The sequence below is a fragment of the Mchenga conophoros genome, linkage group LG10, assembly GCF_057382185.1.
Source record: "Mchenga conophoros isolate Kocher_MC1m ecotype Shallow Benthic linkage group LG10, M_conophoros_male_GT1.1, whole genome shotgun sequence".
Taxonomy (NCBI): domain Eukaryota; kingdom Metazoa; phylum Chordata; class Actinopteri; order Cichliformes; family Cichlidae; genus Mchenga; species Mchenga conophoros.
Window position 1 is genome coordinate 35929798 of NC_140535.1, and position 20076 is coordinate 35949873.

General features: G+C 45.6%; 2 protein-coding genes across 4 annotated transcripts; both read left to right on the top strand.

Moving 5' to 3' along the window:
- Nucleotides 1-195: 195 nt before the first annotated feature.
- Nucleotides 196-11471, top strand: LOC146566386 (uncharacterized). 3 transcript variants are annotated; one of them, XM_085290025.1, is made up of 7 exons: nt 196-499; nt 5031-5576; nt 6712-6920; nt 7480-7594; nt 9138-9324; nt 9608-9715; nt 9856-11471. In XM_085290025.1, the coding sequence occupies exons 1-7, from the start codon at nt 494-496 to the stop codon at nt 10317-10319; spliced, it is 1635 nt and encodes a 544-aa protein (XP_085146151.1). In that variant the 5' UTR covers nt 196-493; the 3' UTR covers nt 10320-11471. The 3 variants fall into 3 exon arrangements, 2 of the variants coding, with proteins under 2 accessions (XP_085146151.1, XP_085146150.1); XR_014894214.1 differs by lacking the exon at nt 196-499 and having other exon boundaries at nt 4783-5576; nt 9856-10752; nt 10834-11471; XM_085290024.1 differs by lacking the exon at nt 196-499 and having other exon boundaries at nt 4783-5576.
- Nucleotides 10336-16621, top strand: LOC146566387 (uncharacterized). Its single transcript, XM_085290026.1, has 4 exons — nt 10336-14027; nt 14974-15182; nt 15302-15419; nt 15623-16621. Exons 1-4 carry the CDS (start codon nt 13533-13535, stop codon nt 15797-15799), a joined length of 999 nt encoding a protein of 332 aa, XP_085146152.1. The 5' UTR covers nt 10336-13532; the 3' UTR covers nt 15800-16621.
- The last annotated feature ends 3455 nt before the right edge of the window (nt 16622-20076 follow it).

Below are 20076 nucleotides of genomic sequence, written 5' to 3' on the forward strand. Positions count from 1 at the left end.
TAGTATGTGACGTCATTTGACCACGATGCATTCACATTTTTATTACGCGTTTTGTAAATTCACGTGTGTGTGTGTGGTTCCTGCCTCTGCAGCAGGGGGCGCCTCACACGGGGTGAATAGTCACGTGACAGCATGTTTCCTCGGCGCCATCAGCTGTTATCTGCCTGTTTACAGGTCAGAGTTCATATCTCAGCCGGCCACGCCCACAGGCGCAGCTGACACGGCACCGTGGAGTCTTCAGGTGACAGCCGGACCGAGCTGTCACACTCCAGCTGTGACAGCTGCAGGAAGTTTACTGCGCATGTGCGGTGTGTCCGGGAGCCGCTGGGAGGATTTTAAACCGAGCCGGACACGCAGGGATGACTCCGTGGATCCGCTGAGACTCTGAAAGAACAGCAGGAAAACTCATCCCCCGTGACTCATGCCGGCTGTGGAACCAACACGCCACCTGCCGGAGGACTGAAGGGGCGGGCCTGCCCTGCTGCTGTGCTTCATGGAGGTAACTCATTCAGAAAATGTGTTTATGATAGAAACACGACAGATTCACTGCAAAGTAACTGACTGACAAAGAACAAACACTGAACACAACAACACAAAGAGTAACTGAGAATGTTGGATTATGTGTCCACAGGTGTTTGTACTTTGTGTCTCAATAAAATGACGGTAAAAGGCCCCGCCCACATCCTATCTATGTCTTACCATGCAATGACTCTGTGAATGGACTGGAGAGGGGTTGTGGTAGAGTCCTCCGTCAGGAATGCGATGTATGTGTCGACTTTTTATTCTCCCTTAAAAGTATTATGCCATAAATGCTGCACAGGGCAGCTCTGCTAACAGGTTATGGGCCCAGCCAGCAGTAAAGAGGAGGTCCTGTAACTGCCAAAGGAAGGGTTTCCTGAAACCGCAAGATACCGGCAGGTGTTAAAAGTTTGGCACGATTGAGTGAGTAAGCGATTTTGTGCATCATGAGCAGACGCACGGCAGAGTCGGGCAGTCGATATTCCCGTTTGCAGTTTGATGGAGATGAAAGGAAATATGAGATATGGGAAACGAAGTTCCTTGGTCATCTCAGACTACAAGGTTTGAAAGATGTCATCTTGAAGGCTGAGGGTGATGAAGAAGCCGAAGGTGAAGATGATGACAAAAATGCAGAAGCATATGCAGAGTTGATACAATTTCTGGATGACAAAAGTTTATCGTTAGTTATGAGAGATGCAGTTGATGACGGACGGAAAGCTCTAAGAATTTTGAGAGGTCATTATGCAGGAGTGGGCAAGCCAAGGATCATAAGTCTGTACACCGAACTTACTTCTCTCACAAATGAAAAGAATGAAAGTGTGACGGACTATATTATCCGAGCAGAAGCAATTATCACAGCGTTAAAAAATGCGGGTGAGTCATTAACTGATGGACTTCTGATCGCAATGATAATGAGAGGTCTACCAGAGAGGTTTAAACCCCTGATTGTGCACGTTACACAGAGCGAAGCAAAAATCACATTCTCAGAGTTTAAAGTAAAACTCAGAAGTTATGAAGAAACCGAGAGAATGCGTGCGGCTGTAACTGATGACAACGTAATGAGGACAAAAGTGCAATTAGACCAGGATTCTACTTCATGGCGAGCAGATGACCGAAGATCAAAGAATAATGAGATTGTGTGTTTTAAATGTGGACTAAAGGGACACACTGCAAGAACGTGCCGATCCAGAGTATGGTGCAGTTTTTGCCGGAGTAGTACACACAAAGATGCGATCTGTAGAAGGAAGCTAAGACGGGATGAAGCGAGAGGGGTTGTGGAGAAGGACTACGCGTTCAAGACGGGCTCCGAACCCCAGAGGGTCCCGGACGGCGGCCAAGAGATGCTGAATAACCAGCTACTGGTGGATACGGGAGCGACGTCACATATCTTTACGAAGATCGAGAGTTTTAAGACTTTTGATGACACATTTCGACCCGAGGCTCATTGTGTAGAGTTGGCTGACGGAAGGCGGAGCAGAGGAGCTGCAAAGCGGCGAGGAGATGCTGAGATAAGTATGATTGACAGTAAAGGACGCAGTCACAAGGTAACATTGAAACAAGCACTCTACATTCCATCGTTTCCACAGGACATTTTGTCAGTAAAAGCAGCTACTAGTAACGGAGCCACTGTGGCTTTCAAACACGGGGACAGTTTTCTTAAACATGTTGATGGAACAAAATTCCCTATATATGAACACGAGAGACTGTTCTTTATAAACACTGTGCAAGAGTTTGAAGAGAAATGTAATGGATGTTTTGATATGCAAACGTGGCATGAAATTCTAGGACACTGTAATTATGAGGATGTTCAAAATCTGCAAAATGTCGTTGATGGAATGGAAATTAAGGGTAAAATCAACAAAAATATGCAATGTGAAGCCTGTATACAAGGGAAGTTTACTCAAACTAGGAACCGAGAACCAGATGAAAAGGCCAGGACAGCATTAGAGTTGGTACATACGGATTTAGCTGGTCCGATTACGCCGAACTCGAAAGAAGGGTTTAAGTATGTTTTGTCGTTTGTTGATGATTATTCAGGTGCAACATTTGTATATAATCTGAAACACAAAAGTGATACAACTCAAGCAACTGAAAGATTTATTGCAGAGGTGGCGTCATATGGGAAAATCAAGTGCATTCGTTCTGATAATGGAACTGAATTTACAAGCAGACAGTTCAGAGATTTATTAAGTAGACACAGCATTAGGCAGGAAACTTCGGCGCCATATTCGCCTCATCAAAACGGAACAGCAGAGAGGAACTGGCGTACATTTTTTGACATGGCGAGATGCATGTTAGTTGAGAGCGAATTGCCAAAGTCTTTATGGCCATATGCAGTACAAACCGCGGGAGTGATTCGGAACCGATGTTTTAACAAACGCACAGGTCAGACAGCGTATAAGATGTTAACTGGAAAAAGACCTGATCTTTCTAGAATGAAGAAATTCGGATCATTGTGCTATGCTTATAAACAAAATAGGGGAAAACTGGATCCAAGATGCGACAAAGGTGTTTTCTTGGGATATGACAAAAATAGTCCAGCATATTTGATCTATTTCCCAAAAACCGGGAAAGTTGAAAAGCACAGATTGATAAAAATACTAAATCCCGCGACAATGGATCAACAAACACAGAGTGATCAGATGTATGAAGATGAGGTTTATGAATCCAGAAAAGATGGTGAACCCAAACAGACGAAGGATGAGGATATTCCAGATGGTAGTGAAAGCAGTCAAACTGAGTCCGAGGTTAAAACTGAGGATAAAGTAGATGCTGGAGCTACACGTTATCCATCCAGAATCAGAAAGAGACCTGATTATTTGAGTGATTATATCACGGATGTGAAAGAGTGTGAAAATGAACAGATGCAAACCAGTGTTGATTATTGCTACAGATTGTTGTGTGAAATACCCACATCATTTAGCGAAGCTATTGTGTCAAGTGAGTCAAAAGAATGGGAAAAAGCGATGAATGAAGAAATCCAATCCCTTAAGGAGAATGACACATTTACTTTAACCACTTTACCAGAGGGTAAGAAAGCAGTGGGGGGTAAATGGGTTTATGCCGTTAAAAAGAACTCAGACGGATCAGACAGATATAAAGCTCGATTTGTGGCTAAAGGTTTTAGTCAAACAAAAGGAGTTGATTATGAGGAGACTTTTTCACCGACTGCTAACTTATCGAGTGTGAGTGTTTTGATGCAGAAAGTGGTTCAGGATGATATGTTGGTTCACCAGATGGATGTAAAAACCGCCTATCTACACGCACCAATAAATGAAGAAATATATATACAACAACCAGAAGGTTTTGAGATAGAATCAAGTGGAAAACTAGGTCTACAAGCATACAGTGATGCAGATTGGGCATCCGATGTTTCTGATAGACGCAGTATGACAGGTTATTGTGTAAGCCTAAATGAAAATGGTCCTTTGATATCATGGAAAACCAAAAAGCAGACAACTACAGCACTATCAACTTGTGAAGCCGAATACATGGCATTAGCAGCAACAATTCAGGAGTGTATGTATTTGACTTATTTGATTCACGATCTTGATGAGTTTGAGTATGAAATACCTATGATATTGGAGGACAATCAGGGAACAATCGCTTTGTCAAAAAATCCAGTGAACAGACAAAGATGTAAACACATTGATGTGAAATATCATTTTATAAGGTCAGCTGTACATGAAAGGAAAGTGCTCATTGATTACTGTCCAACTGAGTCAATGGTAGCAGATATGATGACGAAACCAGTTTCAAAGTCTAAGTTAGACAAATTCTCTGGATTCGTGTTTGGAATATAAGATGGTTTTTTTGGAGGATTGTTTTTTCCCCCAACCTGTGTACAAGTGGGGGTGTTGGATTATGTGTCCACAGGTGTTTGTACTTTGTGTCTCAATAAAATGACGGTAAAAGGCCCCGCCCACATCCTATCTATGTCTTACCATGCAATGACTCTGTGAATGGACTGGAGAGGGGTTGTGGTAGAGTCCTCCGTCAGGAATGCGATGTATGTGTCGACTTTTTATTCTCCCTTAAAAGTATTATGCCATAAATGCTGCACAGGGCAGCTCTGCTAACAGAGAATAAACAAAGACACAAAAGTGTGTGAAAGGACAAAAAAGAGCAAACGTGGACACAAAGCACCAGCAACACACAGTCCACGCAGACTCGGCATGATGGAAAAGAGCAAACAACGATGATAAAAGCAAAAAGAGACAGAGTCACTGCAGGGACACGGAGACGGAAAAAGGCTCAAAGGCACCAACAAGGGTTTAAACAACAAGACAGGAAGTGAGATATTGTGCGCACAAACACACAGAAGCACCTGTTAGCAGCGAGATCACTGAGAGTAGGACACACTGCAACCAGGCAGGAAATGACTTTGCAGTACTCCAAACCACCGCAGAGGTGCGACCGCCAGTCCAGCTGCTGATTTCTGACTCAGCCGAGCTTCTCAGACTCGTCTAATCCTCAGTTTGACGCTGATGATGACTTTTTGTGCTTCGCAGCGTTCGTTGGAGCAGAGAGACAGACGTGAGCGTCTGCAGGAACGGCTCCACCACAGAGACTCGGATGGACCTGTGATCATGCGGACACAGAGAAACAGGAGAGGACGTTTAGAGCACTTCCTGTACTGTAAGCACTCCAGGCTGAACCATCTGAAACAGGAAGTTCAAAGGTATGGGTTGGACAACCAGTACATCTTCAGTGAAGACATCCCTGCGTACCCCCGACCCGAGTTCCACGTGAGCCGTGTCAAACACGACACGGAGCGACGGGGCTTATGTTGCATCAGGGTGGACGACGGCTTCGGGGATCCTCACAGGCAGGTCCTGGTGTGGTGGAGTCTGGCTGTGGGACCCGAGGAGATCCAGGAGGCCGAGACGAGGCTGCTAGAGGAGACCTACCCAAACCGGACGGAGGAGCAGGCCGCTAGGCAGCGGAGCTTCCTGTGGAGGTTCGCCTCCTCTCCGGCCTTCGGCGAGAAGTCCAGGCTGGGCTCGTACCGCTTCACCTTCCCCCTGCAGGAGGTGCTGACGGCCTACAGCGAGCAGGTACTCCTCTGTCAGCACACGGGCCCAACAGTTCAGTGAGAGAGTGAAGCAGAAAGACTGAGTGTGATTAACAGGAAACACTAAACAGACTCAGCATGCACACGAGTTCAGATTAACGGAACCACAGGAAGACACAACACTTCCATCATCACGTGGTGGATGTCAGGTCATTTTGGGCTGTGAAGGATTTCTTTGATCCGCTTTTTCACAGGGTGGCGACTGTGCAGCAGACGTCTTTAATGACATTAACAAACAAATCATCTCTGATCCACACAGGATGAGGAGTACGCATACACTCAGCTGAGTCTTTAATGAGTGCTGCTGAAATGTGAGGGTGCTGGGTGCTTTTATTTTGAAGTCCACTAACCACTCTGTCTTTTGAGGTCAACTTCCTGAAGGCTAGATTGCTGGAGTGCACATGATGAGGGAATTCCCTAATTATCCACCGTCAGTGGGATAAACCATTGGATGAGAGCTGAGGGCGGAGCAATCTGAGTCTGTAGTTTGAATTGATTTAGTTAGTTTGTATCTTATTTAACTGCTTTGTAGTCAGATGTGGCGTGTGTTAACCGCTGCAGCTCACTGTACATGTTGATTTGTAGGTGGACTTTCTGCTGGTGTGGTCTGCATCTATTTAAGGAGGTTTCGATCCACCAGGGGATTTTCTGTTGACATGTGCTGTGGCTGTGATGTTAATGTTAAGATGTGCCGCTGGTGAGATCGTTGACCCTTGAAAGAAATGTGTTCAGAGCTCAGGTAAACTACCTTTGGTCCATCATCCCCTTCATGTCCGCCGGTGCACCGTCCTGTCTCAGGGGTTATTAACAACCAAGTCGATGGTGAGACGACACAGACTGAGCCGTTTGGCCACAGCGGTGAAAGCTGAAGGTGAAGCTCTCAAACCTCAGCACTCGTCTGACCCCGTGTGGGTCGGAGAAAATCTAAAATAAATTCAAACATGTGCACCCTGCTCTCATCTGCTGTACGATCGTCCACCCCGTGAAAAGAAGTCCAGAAGGAGCTGTGCCCGTGATGAGTGGAAACTGTAAAACCACAGCTGTGCACAAATCCACCACACCAGGTTAGTGACTGCAGGCGTGTAACAGCTGGAGTCTTCTGCTTCTATCATCTCCAGTTTTGCTCCGGAGCTCCGCCCATCATGAGGGTGTTCAAGACCTCGCTGTACAAACAGGAAGTGCAGTACTCTGTGCTGGTCCACAGCCCGGCCAATCAGCTGCTCTTCTCAAGGTTTCCTTTGCTCCCTGATGATGACCCGGACGCCGTCTGCACTTATAGAGACGGACGCTTCATCTGGAGACCGGAGGCCATGTGTAAGACACACAGGTAAGAATCACACAGGTAAGAATCACAGAGGTAAGAATCACACGGGTTAGAATCACACGGGTTGACACAGAGCATGTGCAGAGTGTGTACTGCTCTCATTGATGCCGTCTGCCTGCTTCTTCATCCTGATGTGATAGATGGAGATATGGAAGCTTCATCCCAAAAATGTGCTCGTGTAGGTCTTTGCTTTCTGCAGCAGCTGTGGGTGCAGCGTGGTGTCAGCGTGGATCCGGTCCTGTGGACATTTAGCTGCAGGTTCTGAAGGTTTCAGGGTTCTGGGTCCTTCTCACCAGCATTTTGTTTCCTTGTGATGTTTCTTTGGCTTCATTAGTGCTCAGCAGTTATGTTCCCTGTTTAGCTCCTTGATTATTTAGTATTTCCCCCTTGTGTCTGCCCTGTGTGCATCTGTGTGCATCTATGTGTGTCTGTGTGTGTGTGTGTCTGTGTGTGTGTGTCTGTGTGTGTCAGTGAGTGTGTTGGCTCCTCTCACAGCTGCTTCCTGACAGTTTGGCGTGTTTCCACTTTCCCAGCCTCTCAGTCGTGTGCGTTGTTCCCACAGTTACGAGCTGACCCACAGACCTGATGGGAACCACGTGGATGCTCAGCAGCTGATTCGACGAGTGTTTTATGTTTGGGACAATGTCGCCGTCGCCCTGCACGTGGAGAACAGACGGGTAGCTCCTCCTCATCACTCTTTACACCTGAAGCATGTTGAGTTAGAAAAGGAACATTTTTGTCTTTGTTTTTTTTACATATATATTTCATATTATGAGAAGATTTCGTAGCCTGTCAGTCTGCATCCACAGGTTGTATGAAAGCTTCGTCCTGGCAGCAGGGTGAGGTGAGCGATCCTCTGCAGCATGCAGGCAGATGGTCATGAGTCTGAGCTGCGGGAGCGGCGTCGCTGCTGCAGAATATGGACCCAAATTCTTTGTTTCTCTTCATATTTTCATTTTTCCTCCATGGATAGATGATCCAATAGTCTTTGCTCGAGACAGGTGAAAAAACAACACTTTAGTCAAACAGTCTGTGAAGACCGTGTCACCATCCACCTGTCAAAGAGGCCACGCCCCTAATAAGCCTTAATGCAATTTAAACAGGTGAATTCTAAAGATGTGTTTCAGGCTGTAAACATGTTTGTTTCTGCTGTGGTTCTAACATCTATGGCCGGACCCGGACCTAAACTTCACAAAATATTAAAATACTTTTGACGAGGCGATTGAATTTTAAGCGGTAATGTTACCTTGCATTAATAGACCAGGGAACAGACAAACCAATTGTGTGCGAGTTAAGCCACCCATGTGACGCTACTCAGCCAATCAAATCTGTGCATTCAAGGAGATCGCAGACACCGACAGACAGAGGAAAGAGACGGTGAGAGGCGAATAACAAGTGAGACGATTAACGATACAGGCAGTCACAAGAGGTACAACAACGATGGCGCTTTCAAAAGCGAGAAAAGTAAAGACCGAAAATAGAACTTTCAAGACTGCACCGACGCAGACGTGCTCATTCTTCCAGCAAACGCCACCATGAGACAAAGCACGAAGAGCCGGAAAGTCAGGAAGCACCAAACTTTTCTCTCTTTTTTAATGATGGAAAAACATGGATATTGTGGCCTTTTTGGTTGCTATCACTTCACACCTGAATGGACTGAATTTGAAGCTGCAAAGACGATCCAATCTGTGAACCGATGACAGCTGTCCGCTGCTTTCAGAGGAAACCTGAAGTGTTCCTGCAAGGAGACTATGCACACTTCCCAACAGTGAAGGAACAGGTTCGGGGAGATGTCCTCTGTTGTTGACTTTGTTGATAAGCTGATTGAAAACTTCAGCAAACGTTTCGATAGCTTCAGCTTTGGACAGCAGCTCACCATGTAAAGAACCCATTTCTCTCACTGATGTCAGAGGGTTCTCAAAGGAAGTCACACAGCACTTCAAGTGGGCAAATGGGCAAACCCCTAATCTATTGAGTCTCACTGCTGCCTCTGCTGGGCGTCAGAGGAACTGCAGCTGTTGGCGCTTCATGCTTGAGAAGCTGGTTTATGTTTGACTGCAGGACCTCGAACATGATTATTTGTTGTGATCATGTAGGTTCACACGTGTTCTCTCAGCCTTAACGTTTCCGACTGTCCCTGAACGCAACACTCCTGCAGGTGTACCGTCAGAGTTCAGACGTTTGCAGGTTTCCTTTAAAAACATCCTGTTGATCCTTCAGGTGCTGACGTTTGACGCTGACCGCCTGAGACAGAACCTCAGGTTCTGTTGGCCGGAGGAAGTAACAGCCAGAAACAACGAGGAGGATTTCGATGATTTCGAAGACGCTACAAACTTGGTTAAATGCCTGTGGCCGGGCTGGCACCTCCCCCTGGAGGAGGAGCGCTCGCTCCTGCAGCGTTACACAGGTATCACATGTGCACACTGGAGACTGTGACCCCTCCCAGTGTGAGGTACACCGATCTTTGCGTTTCTGTAGAAAGCAAGTCCAAGTTGTGCTGTCCTCGGTACTTTGCACTCTTCCTTTAAAGCGTGAGGGAGGGGCTGTGTGACATCATGAAGAATATCGATGACGACTTTAAAGCGTCTGTCGTTTCATCTCAGACCCACAGAAACAGGAAACACGGAGCTTAAAATGATCCAGAAGTATCCTTTAAATCTCGTTTTAACAGCAGACTTTCTCCATCTCAGTGTCCAACATCAGACTGGTTCTTGTTGGGAGGCCTGGAGTGGGGAAGAGCTCCACTGGGAACGCCATCCTAGGAAGGCTTGCCTTCAGTCCAGGCGATCCATCCTCAGGTAAGTCTAACCCGTCTGTGGACTGATTTAGCCACAGCCTCTTTAGCTCCCCTACACGGCTAACATTAGCTTAGTGTAGGAGGTCAAACGCCTCAAACTGGGAGCATGTTCAGAGTAAACTGGTGGAATCTTCTCCTCAGGGACGTCATCGTGCTGCTGGCAGAGCGAGTGGGTGTTTGGCCACCAGGTGACCGTAGCTGAGACTCCCAGTCTCTCGGAAACATCAGACGATGCCGTGAAGAGGGACATCTCCACATGTGTCAACATGCTGAGGCCCCACGCTGTCCTGCTGGTCACCAGGGTGGGGTCCTCCACCGTGGAGAATCTAGCCACCATGAGGCAGGTGGAGGAGTTCTTTGGAATGGACGTGTTGAGGTACACCAGGATCCTCTACACCTATGCTAACTCGGCGGCTCCAGACATCGAGAGACAGCGCCGGGCGGCAGGACCTGAGCTGCTTTTCAAAGTGGGCTACAGGTACCACGTCCTCAACAACAATCCGGACCACTGGGACGGTCAGCAGGTCTACGATCTGGTGCAGGCCGTGGCGAGGATGGTCATGGCTAAAGGAGGGGAGGTCTACTCCATCAGGAGCACCGTCTGAGTGCTGGGTGATGTTGTAATGTTGTTTACACTGTTTACCCTCAGGTGATGGAGTGTGGCGTACGATAAATGCACCAGAACACCCAGCACAGCGACACCTGCTGGCCTTAGTGAGGAGGTCACCTCCCAGTTTAGCTTCCATGATGCATCATGGGAAGTCCCCCCCCCCATACTGACGTCAGCAGGTTTGAAAATGCAGTTTGTTTGTAGCCGACTGCGAATGTTTAAATTGTGAATATTTATTTTGTGCAACGATCCAAAAGCCTTTTTAAAAAATCCCAACAGTGCCGATCTCACGAAGATCATTCAAGACACACGTGTGTCTGTGAGGGTTTGAAAATGACAGGAAGCCAAAACAGGAGAAATCTGCTCTCTCTTTCTAGTCCCTGTCAGGACTCTTGCTGCAGCATTTTGGATCAGCTGAAGGTTTTTCAGTGAGTTTTTAGGACTTCCTGATAATAATGAATTACAGTCGTCCAGCCTGGAAGTAATAAATGCATGAACTAGTTTTTCAGCGTCACTCTGAGACAGGATATCTCTAACTTTAGAGATGTTGGTCACATGAGAGGAATGTGTGAGTGACCGAACAAATGAACCTTCTGAAGTTTGGAAAACTGTGTCCACGAGGACTCCAGCATCACCGCGTCTCCACCTGCTGGTGAGGACCCGCCTCTGCCTTCGTGCAGACCAACTGCTGCACAGCGTTACTAACAGGAGGATCATTTCCATGGTGGACACAATCAGAGTGCTGCATCTGCCAATCAGCAGTGATTTTCTCTGTGTAGCCCCTCCCACAGACACACCTATGGGCCCAGTTCTCACCAATGCAGCACCGACAGCCTGTCAGTGGTGACCATTTAAGCCAATCACCTGCCAGCACCTGTGTAAAGATGAAACTGAGGAAGTGAAAATGAAAAAGCACATCATCTCTGATGTCTCCTGTAACTGATTCAATAACGATGCTAATGATGTTTCTGCGGTCAGGTTTTATTCTGATTTTATTCTGATTATTAATGAGCAGTATTGAAATGAACTGTTTTAACCTTTAAAGCTTCTTTTCCTTTGATGTCTCCTGTTTCACTGTTATCAGGAATGTTTTGTCTTTGTGGATGTGCCAAATAAAATATTTTTCATATCGTTTTAAGACAGTAAACTTTAATTACGTTAAATTAGAGCTTAACAATCCTTTTCACCTCCTGCGAGACCTGGTTACCCCATAACAGAATATGTTGAAATAATTTCTCACAGTCAGCTTTTGCAGTCAGACTATAAATACATAAGAAGACGTAGTTTTAGAGCAAGTGAGGGATATCAGTGGAAAATAAAACCTGACGGGCCTCAGCTCTCCGGAGTGGAGGGAAATGAAGCTACTTCAGCAGCGAATAGAGGCTAACAGCGGCTAACAGCAGTGAATAGAAGCTAATAGAGGCTAATAGCAGCTAATAGAGGCTAACAGCAGCTAATAGAGGCTAACAGCAGCAAATAGAGGCTAACGGCAGCTAACAGCAGTCCATATTGACAGAAAGTTCAGCATATTTTCAACAGCTTGCCTCAGTATCACTGTCATCAGACAGAAGTGAGTTTCACTCACTCACTGATTCCTCCAAACTAAATACAGGTGGACACCAGCTGACACCAGTGATCTGACAGCTTACACTACAGATGAATGTTATTTTGCTGACTTCAGGGGTGAAAATGTTAAATCCTGCAAAATACTTGACACATATCTGTTTCTTATTTCTGATTTACTGCTAAATGTTGATATTATTCAAATATGTTAAAATGTAATGTGAATTAAATGTTTTTATATAGAAACAGTAGTAGAGGCCAGGCGTGGCCATTACGAGGCCTAACAACAACAGTTAGAAACAAACAAATAATGGTGCAGTAACATCGGCTGTAGATGTGATCATCACAATGAATCCAGGGCGCTTCTGTCTGGTGACCTCGGCATATCAATGTCGAAAAAACTGTGGGAGGAGCCACGGGAGTTCAGGGTCGGATCTGAGACCCCTTAGGAAGGACTTTCATTGGACGTCAAAGAACTTCTGTCCATGAGCTCAGGAAGTTCTCAGGGCGTGCAGGGGAACAGCTGACATGTACTCGATTTATTGTCGAGGGTGGAAAGAGGACTTTGAGGAGCTCCTGAGTCTGACCGAACCTTCGTCTGTGAAGGAGACACAGCCTGAAGATTTGAGGGAACCTCTGCAGATACACTGGCAGAGATGCTGTCTGGTTCAGGACGTCAGGACTGACTCAGACTTGTCCTGAGATGATAACGGCTCTGTACATCACGGGCTGTTTGGGCTTTAAGGTGCGGACAGCACCTTTGTACTGGCAGACTGAGGTGGTTCCCTTTGGAGGTCTTCCAGGCAGGAGACCCCGAGTGAGACCAGAACCTGCTGGTCTGGTTAGGAAGGCCTCAGAAGTCTGGAATACGGCTCAGCCTGCAGGTGACCTGACTTTGATGGATGGATATGTTTTTACAAGCAGACACTTCTGATGAGCGCTGGGGTCAGAGCGCAGCTTGTTTTTGTAACGTTTTTTATTGTTGGCAAGAGTGTTAATAAAACATTTTTTAATCATGAAACAGAAACACGAGAACACAAAGAGAAGAAGAGCGTTGGGTCAGGTCTAAATGACCTGTTCAAGTTCAATAAGCAGAAAGAGGTGAACATGTTTCAGTAAAACGACCCTGATGGTTTCCATCACAGCACGAACGTCCGGCTCATATCGGCCTCGGGTGAATTCTGCTCAGCCCGGACGCAAGTGAAGGAGGAAGAAACCACAGTGACATCAGAAACAGTTTGGCACCCGCACTTCCTGTCTCATTACATCACACCGTTTCCTACAACTCAGAGGAAATACACCAGACAAGCCTTTTATGGAAATGTAAGGTCGGTTAGGTTCACTGAACAAAACCATGACAGCAGGTCCTCGGTGATGAAGCAGAATTCAAACAAACAACAACAAACCTCAAACATCTGAAGACGAATCAAACTGAAACTTCAGGCAAGACGTGCAGTCAATGAACCAAAACCAGAACGCTGTGTGCGTGTGCGTGTGCGTGTGTGTGTGTGTGTGTGTGTGTGTGTGTGTGTGTGTGTGTGTGTGTGTGTGCGTGTGTGTGTGTGTGTGTGTGAGACTGGGTGGGGTCTGAATAAAAGTGTGTCCCGTCAGATATCAGAGACCACTTCTCTTCAGCTCACCCTCCATGATCATGCAGACGCAGACAAACAGCCGAAACTATACCGAACATTTCATGGAGGGTCAGCATGTGCGGCTGAATGATTTAAGAAGTATAGCTGAGCGTCAGGGTTTGGAGAACCAGTACCTCTACAAAGAAGACATCCCTGACTACCCCCGACCCGAGTTCTACGTGTCTCACCTGAAACATGACACAGAGCGACGGGGGCTATGTGGGATCCGGAAGGACAGAGGCTTCAAGGATCCTCGTGGAGGCTCCTCGGATCCTCGCCATCTCTCCCTGGTGTGGTGGAGTCTGGCTGTGGGACCCGAGGAGATCCAAGCGGCTGAGACGAGGCTCCTGAAGAAGACCTACCCAGACCGGATGGAGGAGCAGGCTGCAGAGCAGGAGAGCTTCCTGTGGAAGTTCGCCTCCTCTCCAGCCTTCAGGAGGAGGTCGAGACTGGGCTCGTACCGCTTCAGGTTTCCTCTGGAGGAGGTGCTGACGGCCTACAGCGAGCAGGTAATCCTACGTTTAAATGACTGTTTGCATTGACAGAGCTGACATCACCGCCCGTGAGCACCATAAAAGAGTCAGAGATGTCTGTGAACTTCATGTCAAACACTTTTCAGAGGCAGAGTTTGAACATGAATATCTAAAACACTGTTAACAACAGAAACCTGACAGTTTCACCCACATGGAAAAGATATGAATAAATCTTATAAAGTTTGTGTCTGTCTTGTGTGAAACTTGTATGAAAAGCATAAAGAGTGAAAACAGATATAAGATCCCTTGAAAAATTATATAATGAAACTTGTATGTTTTGGATACTTCCTAAAACAATATATGAAAGTAATGAGAAAGTGGCCACTTTCATGAGTAAATCATATAAGTTTTTACTATTTCTTTTCCATATGGGCACTGGTGGGTCTTACTAGAAACATGAAACAGGGTCTAGTATTCAAATATCTGCATCCTGGATCATTTAGATATTTTAAAACTTCAAGTAGTCCTGTAAAAAAACTGCAAACAATAACCTGGGACTGTTTCTGAATGATGCATATTTATATTTCTCCATAATGTTAAAACACTGAATACTATAAATATTAAATTCTTAGTCACAAACTGAAGAACGTGCTTTTTTCATTCAGCTTACATGGACTCAGTAAATATTTCAGGTGGAAACACAAACATCAGCCGACTGGAACAGACCCAGACTCAGCTGATGATGGTTCAAATATACTCGCAGACAAAACCTGCAGATTGTTAAAAGATTCTTTTCTCAGTTAAAGCTCAAATAAAGTGTAATCACAACATTCCTGACAACACTGAACAACAGGGCACTTCCATCCTTCGTTTACAGCGAGCTGCTGTCGTGACTCAAAGCGCGCGTCGACCGAAACTCGCTGTGCCGCGTCACTCTTTCTGTCTCTGGAAGTAAAACTGAAACTTCTGTTATCGTCCCCAGTTTTGCCCTGGAGCTCCGCCCATCATGAGGGTGTTCAAGACCTCGCTGTACAAACAGGAAGTGCAGTACTCTGTGCTGGTCCACAGCCCGGCCAATCAGCTGCTCTTCTCAAGGTTTCCTTTGCTCCCTGATGATGACCCAGACGCCGTCTGCACTTATAGAGATGGACGCTTCATCTGGAGACCGGAGGCCATGTGTAAGACACACAGGTAAGAATCACACAGGTAAGAATCACACAGGTAAGAATCACACGGGTAAATGTGGAAATGACCTCCAGTGAGAGACTAAAAGCGCCCTCTGACCTCTGTGTCTCTGCCCGTCCTCTCAGCTACGAGTTGATCCGAGGACCTGACGAGAACCAGATGGACGCTCGGGGGCCGATTAGGCACCCAGAGTTTTATGTGTGGGATCACGTCGCCGTCGCCCTGCACATGGAGAACAGACAGGTACCTTCGCTGCTCCTCCTCCTCACTATCAGCCAGCCGGCTCCTCCAGCCCGCCCCAGACTGCATCCACCACAGCGTGAGCGCTGAAAGGCTTTGAATGAACCGCCGTGTGAAGAGCTCAGAGTGCTGGACCATCACGTCTGACTCTGACAGTTTAATTTGTGACTGAGCTTCAGTTTCATGGTTGTCTTTTTCTGTTTCAGGTGCTGAGGTTTGATCCTGATCAGCTGAGAGAAAACCTGAGGTTCTGCTGGAGGGACAACAGGACAATTATACCCCAAACACGCTTTGATCACTTCTGCAGAGCCCACTCCCTCCTTAGACGCCTGTGGCCCAGATACTCCTGGCTGGAGAAGGAGCCCCCACTCCGGCCTACCTGAGGCAATGAATCCACATTTGTCCTGACAGCTGCCTCGAGTGGACACTAGGAGAACTGCAGTCTTTGTTTTCTGATACGTGAATTAAAAATACTCTAGTAAAAGGTATCTCTGAGGTTGTGTCTACTATGAATGTGATAAAAATAAAGAAATAAAGATGAAATAAAGATAAATGAACTCGGGGGTGGCATAAGCTCCACCCCCGGCAGCCCTGAACTGGATCAGTAGAAGATGATGGGCTCAGAGTTCCAGCAACACAACTTCTATCACACCTGGAGACTGATGAGGTACAATACAAACAGTACAGCGAGTAGCTAGGACGCCAATGTCACAGCCTGGCCCTCGCCATAATTTGTATCATGGTGGCTGGACTTTGTTCTCTGTGTTCTGTGCCTTTAAATGTCTCTGCAGGTCCCTTTGAGAGCTGGCAGCTGCTGATTGGTTCCCTGATCAAGTGGCTGTTTTAAAAACCCTCCCCAGCAGCAGCTGAGCTGTGTGTGTGTGTGTGTGTGTGTGTGTGTGTGTGTGTGTGTGTGTGTGTGTGTGTGTGTGTGTGTGTGTGTGTGTGTGTGTGTGTGTGTGTGTGTGTGTGTGTGTGTTCCTGTTCCTGTTCCTGTTCAGCTATCTTTGTGAGGACGGAAAGCTGCATTCTACTATACTTGTGAGAACCAACAGTCACTCTTCATGGAGCTGAGTACATCAGGTGTTTAAAATAGAAGCTGTGCAGGTCTGAGATCAGCAGCTCTCTGAAACACCAAACTGAGGTCCTGGTAATGCTGATATATAGTGACACAGTTACATGAGTGATTCAATTCAATTCAATTCAATTTTATTTATATAGCGCCAAATCACAACAAAAGTCACCTCAAGGCGCTTCATAGGTACAGAGAAAAACCCAACAATCATATGACCCCCTATGAGCAGCACTTTGGCGACAGTGGGAAGGAAAAACTCCCTTTTAACAGAAAGAAACCTCCGGCAGAACCAGGCTCAGGGAGGGGCGGGGCCATCTGCTGTGATTGGTTGGGCTGAGAGAAGGAAGACAGGATAAAGACATGCTGTGGAAGAGAGACAGAGGTTAATAACAGATATGATTCAATGCAGAGAGGTCTGTTAACACATAGTGAGTGAGAAAGGTGACTGGAAAGGAAAAACTCAATGCATCATGGGAATCCTCCGGCAGCCTACGTCTATTGCAGCATAACTAAGGGAGGATTCAGGGTCACCTGGTCCAGCCCTAACTATATGCTTTAGCAAAAAGGAAAGTTTGAAGCCTAATCTTGAAAGTAGAGATAGTGTCTGTCTCCTGAATCCAAACTGGAAGCTGGTTCCACAGAAGAGGGGCCTGAAAACTGAAGGCTCTGCCTCCCATTCTACTTTTAAATACTCTAGGAACAACAAGTAGGCCTGCAGAGCGAGAGCCAAGTGCTCTAATAGGGTGATATGGTACTACAAGGTCATTAAGATAAGATGGGGCCTGATTATTTAAGACCTTGTATTTGAGGAGCAGGATTTTGAATCCTGGATTTAACAGGAAGCCAAAACAGGAGAAATCTGCTCTCTCTTTCTAGTCCCTGTCAGGACTCTTGCTGCAGCATTTTGGATTAGCTGAAGGCTTTCAGGGAGTTTTTAGGACTTCCTGATAATAATGAATTACAGTCGTCCAGCCTGGAAGTAATAAATGCATGAACTAGTTTTTCAGCGTCACTCTGAGACAGGATATTTCTAACTTTAGAGATGTTGCACAAATGGAAGAAAGCAGTCTTACATATTTGTTTAATATGTGCGTTGAAGGACATGTCCTGGTCAAACATGACTCCAAGGTTCCTCACAGTGTTACTGGAGGCCAAGGTAATGCCATCCAGAGTAAGAATCTGGTTAGAGACCATATTTCTAAGATGTTCAGGGCCAAGTACAATAACCCTTTTTTGTCTTTAACTTTATCAATAAAACAGCTGCAGCCTTCACTACAGCACGTGTGGTACTTTAACCTTTGTACTGTTTTCCTCACTTGATTTTACAGTTAAAATGTGAACATGTTGGATGATCTGTCTGCTGTCACTGGGTGGTGCTGAGGTCTGAATCTGAGCGCAGCTCCTGTAATCACAAACTGAAATATAAAGTTTATCTCTTACATCTGAAATAAAGCTGATCCTTCTGACCTCACACTCAGGATCTGAAGCTCTTCTCTTACATTTTTTAGTCCTACAGTTCTGCTGATATGAGCTGTTTTTTTAAAAAAGGACAAAGCCTTTTAAACCAGCAGATTATCCAGTATAATGTTTACTGTTGACTTGTTGGAGCTTGTAAATGCAGGTCTACAAAGATGAGATGATGGAGCAGGTTTGAGTCCTGGTTCAGTCTGCTCACTGATAAAAGCTATTTTGGAGAGAGGTATAAATAATCTATGCAAATCATATAAAATTTACTCTATTATTGCACTCAGCCAAGGAATTATAAAGTAATGGGTTAATTATACTCTTTTCTTAAGAGTAACAACATTACATTAAAAAATGCAGTAAACTATACCCCCAAACCGTGAGTCTTATGTTCCTAATTGCGCCAGACCGCTTTTTGACTGAGCGGGACAGCAAGAAATTCTGTGTCTTTTCTTCGGCTTCCATCGAACCGATCGAACCACAGAAGTGAAGGTAAGCTATTTACACAGGGTGAATAATATATAATAGCGCATGCAAATGGTAATTTTTGACGTGATGAGCTGTTACACTTTACTTGTATTGCTTAGGTCTGTGTAATGCACCACAGACCTAAGCACAGCATTCCACAGCCACAAGAGTAGAAAACACAACCCACATTCCTTGGAAGATTTCAAGACTAATGTTCTTCATCAATACCAAAAGAACCCGGACGAAGAATGTGACATTGTTGACGCTGACAATGAATGTGGCTCAGTCCTTGAGGTGGACGTAAACAAAATTATTACTAAGAAAGTGGGGCTACTCCTCCTGAAAATGGAGAGCATTTTCAATGTCTCCAATTCATGCATTGACGAACTAGTAGAGGAACTTCATTTCCTTACAGCATCTGCATCTGGTCCCATCATTAAAGAAATAATTCTGAGCACTTTGAGAAAACATGGCTGTACATTGGAAGACTCAGTGATTTCAGAACTGGTCAAAGACCTTTGCCGGCTAAGCCCTGTCTGTGCTGCTTTAAGAGTGGAAGGGCCTTTAAGCAGTCAGTTCAGAAGGGAGCAATTTAGAAAGGAGCATCTCTCATTGACTGAACCTGTTGAGTACATACTTGATAGTATAGATAATAAAACATTTCAGTATATACCAATCCTCCCATTATTATCTCAACTTGTGGACAACAGAGACATTCAAAACACAATATTACAAAACAAAAGGCCATCTGATGTCTCTTTGGAATACAAATCATTTAATGATGGATCTTTGCTAAGAGAAAACAGCTTTTTATGTGAAGACGAACTTAAACTCCCACTCATCCTTTATATAGATGACTTTGAGATATGCAACCCTCGGGGAACATCCCGCAAGAAGCATAAAGTCACAGCTGTGTATTGGGTGTTTGCAGACATACCTGCCACATTGAGATCTACACTGACTTCCATTGACATAACCATTTTTTGCAAGGCAAATGATGTCAACCAGTTTGGTTATGCAAAATTTTGGACTCACTGCTCAAAGCTTTGAAGTCCTTTGAAGATAATGGTAATGGTAAAATGGTATTTTTGTTTCAAGTCTGGGCAAAGTGGTCAAGGGCACTGTACTTGCTGTAGTCGCTGACAATCTTGGCGCTCACTCAATAGGCAGGTTTGTTGAAAGCTTTTCAGCTTCACATTTCTGTCGCTTTTGCATTGGCGAAAGGTCACAGATCCAGGAGCATGAAGTAGGAGAAGGACTGTTTCCTCTACGGACTAAGTCAAACTATGCCATCCATGTCAAAGCAGCACTGTCTGATCCTGCAGAAGCTCACCACTGTGGAGTTAAAAGACAGTGTCCAATCTCAGACAGACTCAGTCACTTTCATGCTACATCAGGTTATCCCCCAGATGCTTTGCATGATTTGCTTGAAGGGATTGTACCTGTGGAAATTTCACTCTGTCTTGACGTGTTAATCAGGAAGAAATACATATCTCTTGAGCAGCTCAACCGTTCCATCCGTTGCTTTCCTTACAAATGGAGTGACATTTGGAGTTTTCCATTCAATAACTGGCTGTTCAGGTTTACCCTCAAAGAGACGTTACACAATGAATTAGATCATCACGACTCTGTGTGTGTGTGTCTGTGTGTGTC

Excerpts from the sequence above, each read along its gene's own strand:
- LOC146566386 (XM_085290024.1), top strand. The coding sequence starts at position 5,007 with ATGATGACTTTTTGTGCTTCGCAGCGTTCGTTGGAGCAGAGAGACAGA. Across the intron at positions 5,577-6,711 it reads TGACGGCCTACAGCGAGCAG|TTTTGCTCCGGAGCTCCGCC; the intron begins GTACTCCTCTGT and ends TATCATCTCCAG. Across the intron at positions 7,595-9,137 it reads TGCACGTGGAGAACAGACGG|GTGCTGACGTTTGACGCTGA; the intron begins GTAGCTCCTCCT and ends TTGATCCTTCAG.
- LOC146566387 (XM_085290026.1), top strand. The coding sequence starts at position 13,533 with ATGATCATGCAGACGCAGACAAACAGCCGAAACTATACCGAACATTTC. Across the intron at positions 14,028-14,973 it reads TGACGGCCTACAGCGAGCAG|TTTTGCCCTGGAGCTCCGCC; the intron begins GTAATCCTACGT and ends TATCGTCCCCAG. Across the intron at positions 15,420-15,622 it reads TGCACATGGAGAACAGACAG|GTGCTGAGGTTTGATCCTGA; the intron begins GTACCTTCGCTG and ends TTTCTGTTTCAG.